Source organism: Rattus norvegicus, chromosome 5 (genome assembly GCF_021556685.1).
Source record: "Rattus norvegicus strain SHRSP/BbbUtx chromosome 5, alternate assembly SHRSP_T2T, whole genome shotgun sequence".
In the NCBI taxonomy this organism is placed as follows: domain Eukaryota; kingdom Metazoa; phylum Chordata; class Mammalia; order Rodentia; family Muridae; genus Rattus; species Rattus norvegicus.
Window position 1 is genome coordinate 78,073,802 of NC_141538.1, and position 15,026 is coordinate 78,088,827.

General features: G+C 43.1%; 1 protein-coding gene across 1 annotated transcript in view; it reads right to left on the reverse strand.

Annotated features, from left to right (window-relative positions):
• Positions 1-15,026, reverse strand: part of Svep1 (sushi, von Willebrand factor type A, EGF and pentraxin domain containing 1) — a 176,912-nt gene that overhangs the window by 71,849 nt on the left and 90,037 nt on the right. The window contains 9 exon segments of the mRNA NM_001419684.1: positions 275-436; positions 2,366-2,527; positions 4,959-5,192; positions 5,772-5,936; positions 7,361-7,469; positions 9,779-9,900; positions 11,122-11,316; positions 12,425-12,556; positions 13,232-13,339. Of these exon segments, the coding sequence (NP_001406613.1) occupies positions 275-436; positions 2,366-2,527; positions 4,959-5,192; positions 5,772-5,936; positions 7,361-7,469; positions 9,779-9,900; positions 11,122-11,316; positions 12,425-12,556; positions 13,232-13,339 (1,389 nt within the window).

Genomic DNA, 15,026 nt, shown 5'->3' on the forward strand with positions numbered 1-15,026 from the left:
ACAGAACCCATAAACCTGCACATCTATGGTGGCCGTGAAACCTCACGCTTATCACTGAGGCCAGGACAGAAGTCTTGTGCTGTACACAGAGAGCCCATTGTTTACACTGAAGCGCTGAGGGCTGGAACCAAGGAGCTCCCCACGAAGAGACAGCAGCTTATTTACATTCTTCGCATACTGTGGACATTCAGTTTTGCTAAAAGCATCCCACTCCTCCATGCAGAGAGCTCAGCATATGTAAATAAATCTAAACATCGAAAGCGTGGATGATAACCTCCACAAGCAGAGATGTCCACAGCTCCTCTTTTCACAGTCGTGGTGGTTTCTGGGCATGGGAGGCAGCTCCGGGATCCAAAGTCTGGTTGATAAGTACCGAGCGGACACGACTCGCAGGTCTCCAGCCCACTGGAAGAGTAGGTGCCTTGCTTACACTGAGCTGAGGGGAAACATACCACGCAATGAGCGACAGGATGGAGATGCTTAAAATTAGTTGGGGGTGGGGTAGGGCTTCCCCGGTCTAAGGCAGGACGGAAAAGGAAACAGGAACACTTCCTCTTTAGGCAGCGACACAAGGTAGAGCCGCCATGTTTTGCATATCACTAAGTTTTAGACACATGCCCAGTTCCTTCCATCGCTGCCTATCAGAGTTCCAGCCACACCACAGTGAGGCACTATCTTTAAGGCAAGTTGTGCACTGGGAAGAGAGACTGGAAGGGAAGCTCGAATTGGCCTCCATCCCTATAAACACAGCAGTGCACATCGATCTCCAGGTTTCTGCCGCCTCCTCCAACAGTTTCACTGACCCACAGCCTTTTCCTTCAGTTTCTCCAACAGACTCTCGCTGTCCGTATTGCCAACAGTTTGGGGACATTTTCAACCACCTGTCACCTCCTAAAATCTATATTTATCGTTAAACACTGACAACTGCTTGCACATCTTTAGCATGGAGGAACAATTTCGAGCCATCACTTCAGTGAGGTGTGCCTCCTTCATGATGAAAGAAAATGTCTCCACCAGAGACTTGCATTGTGAAGAACAGGAGAAATGCAGAAAATGCCGCCTTTCCTAGAGGCAAGAATCTATTCATCCGTGTTTGCTGCGATTCATTTCCGAGTCCACAGAGAATCGATCATTTCATATCAAACACTATTCTAACAGTATTTGTTACAGAATACCTACGTCTAACTTGACTTCGAAGTGCCATGAAAGTCCTTCCTACTCATTAGTGTGAAAGTCTCAGGCTAATTAATGAATGGATTGAAGTTTGTCTGAGAGAGGGGCAGGCATGTGTGTAGCAAGGCTTGGTTCCAAGAAGACAGAAATAATTTTTCTGGACCAGGGACACATTCGATTAGTACTTTATAACTACAAGAAAGAATGTGGAGACTTGATTTTAGGACTGCTTTTATTTCATCCTATTTTTAGACTGAGGAATTGAGGCAGGGCTAAGAACCCTCTATCCCAGTGGTTCTCACCCTTCCTAATGCTGTGACCCCTCAACACAGTTCCTCCTGTTGTGGTGACCCTAAGCATAAAACTATTTTTGTTGCTACCTTATAACTGCAATGTTGCTACGGTTATGAATCTTAATGTAAATATCTGATATGCAGGATATCTGATATTCGACCCCTATTGAAGGGTCTTTTGATCCCCAAAGGAGTTTCGACCCACAGGGTGAGAACTTCTGGTCTACTGCAAAGGATGGCAGTGAGCGTATTGAATATTTTTTGTTGTTGTTTTGCTTTGGAGACACGATTTCTCTGTGTAGCCCTGTTTGTTCTGGAACTCCTTCTATAGACCAAGTCAGTTGGCATTGAACTCATAGATCCGCCTGCCTCTGCCTCCCAAATGCTGTGATTAAAGTTGTGCACCACCACACATGGCTGCATACTGAATATTTTAAGCTAAAGGAACTTGAGGGCAGGAGGGTCTCTCTGAACCTCCCCATCTCCTTGTCTCACAGTAGATCTTGAGACCATAAGAGACCTGTTCATTCTGCTACCCAGAGGAAAGGGACACCCTTGACTCTGAGGACACTAGGGCCTGGGGGTGGGGGTGGGGAACGCAGACAAACAGGCCTTGGCAACACTCTTTTACTCTTTGTCCCTTTGTAAATTCTACATAGCCACTCATGTCATCATCAAGCTCAGCACAGAACACACATTTCCTAGTTTGTGTCTTCATTTCTAAAGGCTCCCATGCCATGTAAAATTTTCATTAAATAAATGGGTATGATTGTCTCTTGCTAATTTATCTTTCGATACAGAAGCCTTGACCAAGACCAAATGATGGACAAAGAAACCTCCCTCCCATTACGACTGGGCACAAAAATCCATCCATCTCTGGTCAAAGCTTAAGCCCCTACCTTTGCATTCCGAGATGCTTCTTGAATGGAGATATTCCGTGTGAGTCCTCGGGGGACAGAGCTTGCACTCCAGCTGCCCTTCTTCATCTTGATAGGATCCCATGAGGCAGCTTTCACAGGTGGAATGCTCCAGAGAGTAAGAGGTTCCCAGGGGGCAGTTGACTGTGGACAAAACAGGCAGGGAATTGAAGCTTTGCAGCCATGGCACCCACCCTTCAGTTCCTGTACCCCATGAAGCGGGTGTCTAGGAACTACTGTGTATGCGTTAGGTTTCACTGTAAGAGTTCTACACCCACAGTGGGTAGACCTTCCGGATACATACTTCTAAACACCAATAGTAGTAGATTATTATTTTGAGAAGGTGTATACGTTTATTGCTCAATCCTGGGATCGATATGATAGGGCTTTGAAAGAGGGAGGAAAGCTATGACAAACCATTACAGAGAGCATTTTAGAAAATGTATAGGTAGCCAACGAAAAACTGAAGGCAAGGATAAAAGAACGAATATTTAACTAAACTTGTGATGGCTTCGTGATATTGAAAATGTTTTCTAAATTATCTTTCTGCATGTAACACCCCTACACCCGGCAATAAAACGAAACTACTTATCCATTGCAGTGCCATTTCTAGACACAAAAGTCAGACGCACACAGAAAGACTAAAACATCGAGGGAAAGCTGGCCCTCGGAGGGAGTGTTTCAGGTATCCTCTGTCAAAGGCATCTAAGGCAAGGGGCACACTTTAGAATTTATAGTGTCATGGAAATTCCGAGGTCAAATAGCTTGTTAGGCTCCCTGAGCGAGTGGTTATCAACACGTTCTAGAGAGTCGCCTGGACTTCATACCAGGTGGTCTGTGGTCTGGAGATGCTAATGAATTCAACTATTACCGGGTGCCTATTGAAAATTGATTCTGACTGCTCTATTGCTATGGTGATGGGTGCATGAGTTTTCGGGCGGGCCTTAAGCTGAGCCATGATGCATCACAAACATTTTATATTGGCACAGGTCTGAAGACCCCACTGAAATGAGAGAAATTCCTGATTTCAAGTCAGTTCCTGATTCTCTCAGAGAGGGAAGAAAAATCTAGAGTAGGCTCATGTTAATAGCTTCTAATGAGTTGGTTTTTGTCACACTAGGGAAAAAACAAAAGCAAGCTATAGGAGTGATGGCTAGAACTTAAGGAGGAGTCTTCATGAACGTGATACAAGGGCCATGACTTAAGGGAAACTAACCTGAGATTCACCTTATTCATGGTGGTGGTGGTGGTGTGTGTGTATGTTTGTGTGTGTGTATGTTTGTGTGTGTGTGTGTTTGTGTGCACATGTGTGTGTGTGTGTGTGAGAGAGAGAGAGAGGGAAGGAAAGAGAGAGAGAGAGAGAGAGAGAGAGAGAGAGAGAGAGAGAGAGAGAGAGAGAAATAGGTTGGAATTTATCCAGACTGTAGCAGTGTAGAGAAGTGGTAATGGGGAAACGTAGGAAGAATGGGGGGTGACTGGTGAGTACAGGAGACTTTGAAGATGATCTGAAAATAGACTAGTGATGGTTGCATCCTGTGAATGAATTTAATGCCACTGAATTGTACATTTAAAAGAACTTATTCATGTGAATTTTACCCTAATTGAAAAGTAATAGAAACACTATAGTTGACTGTGGGGTTAGGAATTTCTACCATGTCCTTTTCTGTCTTTGAGCATGTCCTGTAACTCCCTGGCTTTAGCTTTCTCTACTGTGTATTGACATTAACAGTGCACCACAGAGTGCTTAATGACATTAAGTGGAAGAGGTGTGCACCTAATAGACAGAAGTGGTCAAATATGTGTTACTGCTGTTGGGGCAATTAATAAAAAGTTAAGAAGCTGGTTTCATTTTTAAGAATTATTTGTTTGTGTGTGTGTGTGTGTGTGTGTGTGTGTGTGTGTGTGTGTTTACATGAACATATGTGCCTTTGGAGGCCAGAAGAGGGAATCAGAACCCCTGGAGAACCCCAGTGGTTGTGAGCTGCCCAGTATGGATGAGGAAAATAAACTCTGGTCTCCTACAACAGCGGCCAGTGCTCTAACCACTGACCATTTCTCCAGCATCACTATGAGGCTTAAAGAGCTATAAGCGGAAATAAGTTTCCTTTCCTTCACATCAAAACACTTGGCTTGTCGCCAACAATGGTGTGTGCTCAGCTTCTTGAGACAATATAGTATGGTAACAACCACATAACAGTGCAAAAGGTCTGTTCCATATCAGTGCTCTTTAGACACACTTGGACAACATCTGTGCACACTGAGGAGCCGGGTCCCAGCGGAGGCTTACCACACATGCACCCCTCAGCACCGAGCCTGGGTCCCAGCGGAGGCTTACCACACACGCTTCCTCTCAGCACCAAGCCTGGGTCCCAGGGCGTCTTACCACACACGTGCCCCTTCAGCACCAAGCCCGGATCCCAGGGGGTCTTACCACACACGCGCCCCTTCAGCACCAAGCCTGGGTCCCAAGGCATCTTACAACACACACACCCCCTCAGCACCGAGCCTGGGTCCCAGGGCATCTTACCACACATGCGCCCCTTCAGCACGAAGCCCAGTCCCAGAGGAGGCTTACCACACATGCGCCCCCTCAGCACCGAGCCTGGTCTGCAGAAGAGAAAAGCCTTTTCTGTTTCTAGGGAATTGCTGTCAGCCACCACCGTTTCTGAGGCAAGCTGGAAAGAATACATGGGCCCTTTATTCAAGGTGCTTTTCAGGCGATTTGTGATTGTTTCCAATGTCCTAATGAGTCGCTGCTGATTTTCCAATTCAACGGTATCATTTCTTTCCTCTGGGAGTGGCACACTAGCTGAGATAAAAACGCGACAAAATTAAACATGCACGTTCGCACCCACAGTCATCCACAGAAAACGTGTGTTAGGTACTAACTATAATAGTAGTTTTTACCCCCAATGAAATCATATGTTAAAGTACGTCATAAAAGATTAACTTAAAATAAAGTCAACCAGTTCTCGCTGAATACGTCACACGTGGGTAGTATGTTTGTCTGAATTCTTTTCTTAGATTCTGGGTTAATAATCGCCTGTTGGAGGGGGGATTCGTCATCATAGGATGAATTATTATTATTAGGGTAAATTAAAAATGGCCATTTTGGTTTATCCTGTCAACACGCAAGCAAACCAGGTGCTTGTGTCTGCAAGGGCCAGAAAAGGGCTCTGTGACACCAAACAGCAAAGCAATGGCCATGCTTAGCGAGCTGCTCTCTCTCTCTCTCTCTCTCTCTCTCTCTCTCTCGCTCGCTCGCTCGCTCGCTCTCATCTCCAGGGTTACTTCCTAATAAGCATAAAGCACGACAGATTTCAGAATTCGCTTCCCAGCTCCAAATTTCTCCTCATACTGCTTTGGCAAATAGAAAGTTTGCTCTTACCTGTGATGTTAAAAATTAGCTGAATTTGGGGGTCAGACAATGGGACAGTTCTTTTAATCCGTGATGATCTTGTTTTGCCTACATCAGCGGGCGTTTCCTGTACAACATCCAGGAAGTGGTCGTAGGAGTAATCCAGCCTGTTACCTGCACCCCAGCCCCCTGGTCCTGATGAGAATTGGGCAGAGAAACAAGTGGTCAGGCAGGTGTCTCTTCCTCCATGTTTAGGTTCTAACGCCACAAGTCAAAGTGTCCCCAACCATTTACTCACTACCCCTGGTGTGCAGGCAGTTTGGCCCAAGCCTTACCCTGTTATTTTGGGGGCATTTTGCATTTAATTTAGAGACTAATGTATTACCCTTTTACTTATGAAGGTGTATAGAATTTGTCACTTCTTTAAGTTAACAGGTAATTTCCCTCAATTTAAGGGTAATTGGGAGGGGGGGTGCAGAATTCTAATCAGTCCTAGTTCTCCTCTATACCTTCCTCCTATGGCTTTATACGCTTAATGAATGCAATTGGACTTTAAAAAACAGGTTTGTGCCTCTGGAGAAGACATGGATATGTGTGACGTCTAAAGTGCCCTTGAAGCCACTCTGATTGACAGCCAGACACCAGGTTTTCAGTTCATGAAGTGTGACGTATGATTGTATAACCCCAGCCAAATTGCTTTTATCTTCCTGAACTCCGATCCCTTCATTAATAGATATCAATAATGAGCCAGGCTTCATAGCTTCGTCTGTAATAGGAGGGAACTGTTTATACACCCCGCCTGCTTTAATGTCTGACTCAACTAATCAAGTCAGCTAATTACGAGATATTCATGCTGCTCCGGTCACACTGACACTTAATTATGTCCTTTAAACAAGTCGTGCATGAGATCCTGTTTGTCCACTTAGGTAAACTTTCTTCAGAGATTTGTTGGCTCTCTGTGTGTACTTAAAAAGCTGGAATCGGTATTTCTGTGATTTCAGTTTACATAGTCTCCCAGAAATACTATGTAGCAATGATGGAAAGTTGATTTACCATACTTAGAAAAAAATCTTTGATAAAAATTTTCGGTCTACTTGGAAAAGCATTCAAAATTTTTGTTAGACCCGGACATTTAGACTTCTAATAACCACGTTTTATAACCTGGGTGTGAGGACTGTTGATATTTCACATGCTGGACTGTTTTGAATAAATGGCTTACTTGCAAAGCTAAAAGATTATTGCTGGGAGCCCTCCCTAGCGTCACCCTCATGGAACACTGGGAGTTTCTACTGCATAGAGTTTTATATTTTAAGAATTATCTTTAAGTACTTTGTAACTGTTATGATCATATTCTGTAATAGGTCACTTTTTAAATTTTGCCACCACAATGTGACTTTTATCCTGAAGTGCTTTCATTAATATTTTAAGGTGACATTTTACACCAAAATTTAAGATATCCATAGTGAATTATCACAGGGCCAGATTATATAGCCATGCTAAACTACTTGATGAAAAAAAGTTAAATTTTTCTTTCTTTTTCTGTTTTCCACCACTCCTGTGGAGCAATTTTGTTTTAACAATCCATCTTACAAATCAGCACCCCTAAGTAATATATTTACCAATTGCAAAGCCATTTTCATAGTTGTAATTATATTCGATGCAGTATTTTTTGGTCAGGTCCTCCAGTCTGCAGTCAATGTCATCAGCATCGCTACAAAAGGATGGGACCTGCAAATAAAGATGAGGACAGAAGTCACCGTGCACTTCTGGAGGACCCCTGGCTCCCCTGGGCCTCATGACTCCATCAATGGGATGAGCGAGGGCCCTTTATGCTTGCAGAACTCTACATGTTATGAAAAGACCCTTCCCCTTCTATCCATCCACCCTTCTCTCCCTCCCTTCATCCTCTTCACCTTTCAGCCTTTCACTGTCTCAGACCACCAGTATTAAATCCATACATTTTAATCTCCACTAGTGTCCCTCACCAGAGGGAGCCCAGGACTCCTGTGCTATTTCTGACTTGAGACTACCATAGATTCCTTAGCCCCCTTTTCTGATGTTACGTCCCACCCCTCTCTAGTCCCCTAACTCTCCCCTGTGTTCTCTGAAACTGAGTCAGTCCAAGAGAAGTTTTCAAGGTTGTGTTTTCTCTATATCCTCTTCATCTTTGCTCTAAATGAAACTCAACTTTCCAGAGTTCTGGACTGTTTTCCAGAAAAATGAAACATTATAAATCCAGGTCTTCTGCAGTTCTGGAAGTGAAACTCCTACTGTGAAGCTTTCCTTCTATTTCCAGACCCTCATGTCCCCTCTGCCTTCTTGAAGACTCACAAGGTGTCAGCTCCACCTTCACTGTCCTTTGTAGAAGCCATGTCATGAACAACACTTCCTCTTTCTCATCTCTTCTTTCCCCCTTTCCCACAAAAAACCTCCCTCAGATGAGGTTTCCCATGCTTTGTACTGTTTCATTCTGTAGCACTCTCTACCTGCCATGCTGTCTATTTCCCCGTGTAATTGGTTTGTTGTTCATCTATTCACTGGGATGTGAAGTTTGCAAGTACATAAGACTTGCCAAGGTTATCCCATAGAGCATAGATGCTGACTAAAGTCTAATCAAATGAATGGGCACTTAATGTCATATTCTGATCCATTTTAACCATCTTTAACCTACCACAGTATGCTCACAGTTTCTAATGTGAGCTCTGACTATTATTTAAGGAATAACTCACTAGTTTGCACTAGGGTGTGAAACTATGAGTGTGTCAGTGCCCTTTACAATACAGACCTGAAACTCACAGTGACCAGATGAACACAGGCGGTCCTGCAATCTCTGGCAATGGCAGCATTGGTTTTCCTACCAAGTTAGCTTAAGTAAAACATTTTAAAGCAAGGGCTTATCCCAGTTTACACACTGAACATTTTAATAACAGCACTTGGCATTTGGCAAGCAGCACTTTAATAATGTTTATTAGCAAATCAACAAATCTCCACCCACTCTGTCACACAAAAGTATGGCTCCTGCCTTCTAGGTATTCAGTTCAGTTAGGACCATTGCATTTCGGTCTTGAGATCTAGACAAAAATGTATGCAATAGAAAATCCTGCTGTATGAGGATGTAGCTCAAGTTGGTAGAGTGCCTGCTTTGCATGCATGAAGCCCTTGGTACAATCCCCTGTAACACGTACTGGGTGTGGTGGTACAAGCCTGTAATCCAGTGGCTCTCTGCCTTCCTAATGCTGGGACCCTTCAGTACAGTTCTTCGTATTGTGGTGAGCCCAACAAACCACAAACTTACTTTCAGTGTTACTTCATAACTGTATCTTGCTTCCGTTATGAATCATGGTGTAAATATCTGAGATGCAGATGGTCTTAGGGTCGCAACCTACAGATTGAGAACTCGGGCTGTGTGATAGGGAGGTGGAGACAACAGGACGAGCAGTTCAAGGCCATCCTTGGCTACATAGTGAGTTTGAGGCCACTGTGGGCTACTTGAGACCCTTTCTCAAAGCTCAAAATCAAACTCAAAGGGCAGCAACAAAAAAGGGAAATGTTCAAATGTTCAACTAGTTCTTAAAAATAATATAACTTAGGGGTTGGGGATTTAGCTCAGTGGTAGAGCGCTTGCCTAGCAAGTGCAAGGCCCTGGGTTCGGTCCCCAGCTCCGAAAAAAAAAAAAGAAAAAGAAAAAAGAAGAAAAAAAAGAAAAAAAAATATAACTTAAAAGTTTGGGCTTTTTTGGTGTGTGTGTGTGTGTGTGTGTGTGTGTGTGTGTGTGTGTGTGACTTATAAAGCAAGTATTTTTAAACTATAAAGACTTTAAACATTTTAAACTTTCTGATTCAGAAAGTTTGCAAACTGAATTAAAACTTATCTCAGAAGTCTAAATTGCATAAGTAATTACAAATACAAATTTGGATCCCAAAGAAGAACATATTCAGGAATGGAAATTTCAGTTGCAAGAGACCCAGAGAAGTTAAGACAGCTTTGGTAGTATCTTTCAACACATGACACACAGCCAAAGACTCCTGGTGACATACCATTTTCCCCAGGGTAGTCTCAAAAGCTGCAGAAAACTTCTTAAACAGATCCATGTCATCACAGCGAGTGGTTTTGTATAGCATCTCAAAGGACTTGAAGCCATGGTTTGCAAAACGTTTTACTAGAAAATTTTAGGCAAAACAGCTTCAGTTGGGTAGAGTTTCAATACAAATTTAATTTCTTTTTTACTCCCTCTCGTTCCTTTCTTTTCCCCACCCCTGATCCTTCCTCTTTCCTCCCCTCCTTTCCCTCTTCTTTTCTCTTTCCCTCCCCTCTCCTCCCCTTCTCCTCTGTTACTTGCTGACTTCCTTCCCTCCTTCCCTTCGTTGTCTTGTGCTACGTAAGCGCTCTATCACTGAGCTATAACCCCAGTCCAGAGCTTTAGTTTTCTATGAAAAAACTGAAATTCAAAACTTGAATCCTAGAAGAGGACTGACCTCTAAGACGCTCTACAAGGATTAGGACAGACACATATATGATAATTCCATAGTGATGGCTAATATTTTATATGCTCCTTAAAGAATATTTTAAAGTTGAATAATTTTTTTCGATTCTGACATGAAATATAAGATTCTTTTGTAGTGAGAGGTGGCAGTGAGAGACAGTTTCCAGGCATCCCCTGGCTACAATAAACCTCAGTGGAGAGGCTCTGTGCTCTGCTACCGACGTGAGTTTGCTTTGATCTAATATTCTGTAACCTCTAGTCCTATGAGAAAAGTAGCAGTGGAGTGAACCAGAGATCCTTTGATCTAGATGACATCAAAGTTGTTTAAATTTATATAAGTTTTTATTATGTGTTTATATTTTCAACTAACAGACATTTACAAGTTTTAACTGTTATGTATAGTTGTAATCCTTGAAAGTATCATTTCCACAAAGGCAAATTTCTACAAATGGGTTGCTAGAGTTTAGAATGTAGTTTGTCCAAGGGTTCGATCCCCAGCATCCTCCAGTCCCTCCCCCACACTCCATCCCACCTCACACACAGACTCAGCAGCTCTGGATCTAAGTTAAATCTAGACACCATCAATCTACTGTTTTCTATCACCTACACTGGACATTAAGTCCCATAAGTTCTTTCACTAAGAAACTTCAGGTAAAGAATTCTATGCTCACAAACTTCCTCACACATGCTTGGTAAATCATGAGCAGATCAAGATAGTTCTGCCTTTCTCTACTAACCCAATCTCTAGCAAGACTCTGCTGGCTGATATTTTAAACCATACACATTTCTGATTCATGACACCGTTTCCATAAATTCTCACTGTAAGGCACATTTTCTGTGTGCCATGTAGAAAAGCACATGGTGGTGCACTTTAAAAGGTGTGGGATTGAAACTTACTAGCACAGTCTGGCCATTCTGTAGAATATGGTGGTCTCCAGATGCCATCTTCAAAAGCACAGTAGTATTTCTCAGTCGACCCTTCTGTGAAATCATAGCCCTCCCGGCAGGTCAGGCTGCAGTTAACTCCAGCACTATCCTGGGCACAGATAAAGTCCCCGTTTACAGGGGTGAAGGGAACCTCACAGGGAGAACCTGTGTCAAAATAACATTGTATTATTCAATTATAGTTGTAGGAGCAGTGTGGTCTAGGAACTAAAGCTAAGTCAAGGAGAGGACTCCTGCCTACTACTCCCTTGGGACATTTTACCAAGGGTCCCCAGGACGGGAAAGCAGCACTGACTACATTTTCCTGTATTGTGGTTCCTGTACTGTGGGCAGATGTTGAAAAGTTGTACTACTATGCAATTAGGAGTTATGCACATTTTATAGGAAGGTAAAAGTATATCTGACTTTGTACTATGGTTTCTGGAATAACTGCTTGAATAAAACATGGCTAACATTATATAGCAAACACCCTTTCAAGGTCTTTAAAGAACGCTTTGCAATCTCAGAGGAAACGGTTCATGTAAGGGCAGACGTGAGGCTGAATCTTGACTATGAGCTTAACAGGTTGACTGATGCCTCTAAAATTAGTAAAGTGCTAATTTACTCTGGGGGAGTCGCTGAAGGTGTTTCCAGGGATGATTGGCAGGTGGGGACAGTCATCATCTGGGAAGAACCTGTCCTGAATGTGGGCAGTTCCATCTAATAAGATAAGATGGGGTGGGGATAAAAGAGAGGAAGAAGGAGCCAGCAGATGTGCCCACTATTGTGTCAGACAATCTCTTGTTGTTGCCTTCACTCCTGGACATGAGAATCCAGGTTCTTTCAACTTTTAGTTTCCCAGCAACCCTCCAAGGAGCTTCCAGGCCTTTCTCACTGGCCTGGGACTACATCATGAGGATGAAGGTTGCACTCCAGGCTTCTAACTTCCTGGAGTGAGCAGCAACTGGGTTCTCTGCATCACCCACGTGCAGAAACCATAGCTGGCTCTCCAGCCAATATCATGTAAGGCAATTCAGTAAATCCCTTTATAACTGGCTCTTTTCTTCTGGGGTACTCTTGTCAACACAGGAATTAGCAGCCACCCACATAGACAATCTGTCACATGGTCAAGGATGACAACAGGAAACTTACAATCTGCCAGCATTTCATCTTGAAAATTCAGCACTTATCATCTTCCCCCATAAAACAGAGGACTGCAGTGATCACGTACATCAGATGTTAGCTAGACTTGGGGAGAGTCTGGTGAAGAGAGTACCTTTTATGACAATGTGGATGTCGCAGGTTCTGTTGTTGCCTGAGGGGTCGGTGGCTGTATACCACACCACCGTTTCCCCATGAGGAAACAGGTCGCCTTGTGTGTGACTGCTGGTAATGACCAGTTCAGCCCCTACGGAGGGAAGAAGGGGTGTGAGTCCATCAGTCTGCAGTTAGATCATTAGCCTTCCGTCTGATGTGCTTCCATTTTCTATTTATGCAAAGCGGCTGAGCAACCCACTCAGTGTGATTTGTCTACTACTGGAGAACAGAAGATTTAACATTTAGGCCGTAGCACAGAAATAATAGACTCAAAAATCCTATTCAATTAGGGAATTTTGTTAAACAAACTATCCTCAGTCTGCTGGGTGAAAGCTTGGTGGTTTAAGAAATCGGTTTGATTCCCCTGTTGTTTTAGGGAATGTTTTAAAAATGGACTCTAGTTACATTTGCTCGGGTTTCCCCACCACCTTCCTATGGCCTTTTGTAACCCATTCAACTAACATTTGGGAACGAGTGCAAATACACAGAGTTGGACTGGGATGCCAGGAGAAATTCTTATCTTTTCAGGGCATCATAGGCTCAATTTAGTAAACTCATCACAACCTACAAGTTCAAAACCTAGCAACAGTTTAATAAATGCCCAGTGAATACTGAAGGGAGTGAAATCCCAATGGCTGAGCCATGATGCCAACGTTAAATTATACTCGCGTTGAAAGGCACCGCCTGGTGCCATTTCTCACTCTTCTCAGCTGTTGTTTCTTTCACTTCTCTTGCCTGGCCTATGTCAAGATCTGTTTGTGCTCACCGGAGTTGTCTGAGAACTGAGGCTCGTCCCAGCTGGCAGGGTGCTCCTTCTCTACGACCTGGATTGGAGGTGGAGATCGGCACCAGTCTATGACAGGAGGCTCGACGTCTGCAGAACATGGAATCAGACAAAGAAGTCATGCCTGCTCTTTAAAGCATCAAGAGACATTGAGACTACCTGTCTGACTCCCAGATTATTGGAACAAAGGACCCCATATAATCCTGGGTAATCTCATACTGGGAAAAGGAAAAGGCACCGGCCAGGATGGACTTTGTCTTCTAGAAATTTGTTAGACCGCCTTATAGGATGAGACTGAAGCCCAGACAATGATGGTCAGTGGTGGGTGGGGCCAGGCATTGAGGTGAACTGTATAGATGGTCAGATCCTTGGTCTGTACTTAAGTTTTAACCCCACTTCAGAAGACTTGGGGGTTTGCTGGATCTCTTCATCCCTCTTCCCAATGTAGCCGCAATGAATGCATCTATTTTTTTAAGTTTTGCAGTATTTATCTGACTCCCCGGTTGTTGAGGATATGTGGCCAAGCCTGGATTGGGTCCTAGGCTGTGACCTTCAACTTTGATGAATTTATTGAGCATTAGAATTCAGATTGACGGGTGGCATGCTGGTGAGTTTTAACCGTTGCCTTGACACAACCTAGAATCATTTGAGAAAGGAGTCTCATGGTGATCTGTAGGAAGGACTTTGGGAAACTGTGTTGACTGCTGATTGGGGCGGGGAGACTCGGCATAACTGTGGGAGGTGTCATTCCCTAGGCAGGGGTCCTGAACTGTGTAATAGTTAAGAAAGCAAGCATGGATGCGTTTGTTTCTCTTTGCTTTGGACTGTTGAGGTGATGAGACTAGTGGCTTCGAGTTCAACTTCCCCTGAGTGATCAACTGCAACTTGAAATTGTACTCCAAATAAATCCTTTGCTTTTGGAAAATGTCAGGGCTTTTTATCATAACAGAAGTGTGCTTGGAGTAGTTTTGAGATGGGATGGGAAAGTCATGTTTTAAAGTACTGGTTGAATGTCATAAAAATATATACTGATATATATGTATGTATATATGATATGTATAATATATTATATATGTTATATAATACACATGTGTGTATTATATAAATATGTACTAATGTATACATATCAGTAAAGGACAGTAAAGAAATTACTCAGGAAGGGATTTCAATCTCATTATAGATTTTACATATAATTATACATATTAATTATATACCTTTGAAGCCTGAAGTACAAATTACTATTTTAATTTTTTTATGTGAGGACATAGACAAGACAAACTTAAGGAACTTGCTTGAAGTCATTAAGTTAAAAACTTGTAGTCACTGCACCAAGGCCAAGACATTTTGGTCTGCTCATGAAAGCACATCTTGAAACCGAGGTATATCCCTGAGAACACACATATTTCCATTTTAACCTAGGTTTTACAAGTAAATTCCCAGTCTCTGTCTTTCTTGCTCACTTGACATTTTATGAGTACAATAACTTGGGCTTAGTGCTACCCTAGATGGATAGCTCCCTTCTCCACTAAATAACATAGCTCCTGGCCCCTAGAAGGTGTTCAAAGCAAGGAGCTTAAATAAAGCAACAGAAGGAGAAAAGCTCCTGGCAGGCCAGTGCTCTTCGAGAATACTGAATCAGTCATCTCACAGTTAACCTGAAAGCAGTCATTATTTACCCACAACCAAACAACAAACCAGCATTCAAACATCATCTAAGCTTATCTGGTTTAGCTGAACATCTGAAAAGTTAATCATAGGTACAGGAGCTGACTGAGAC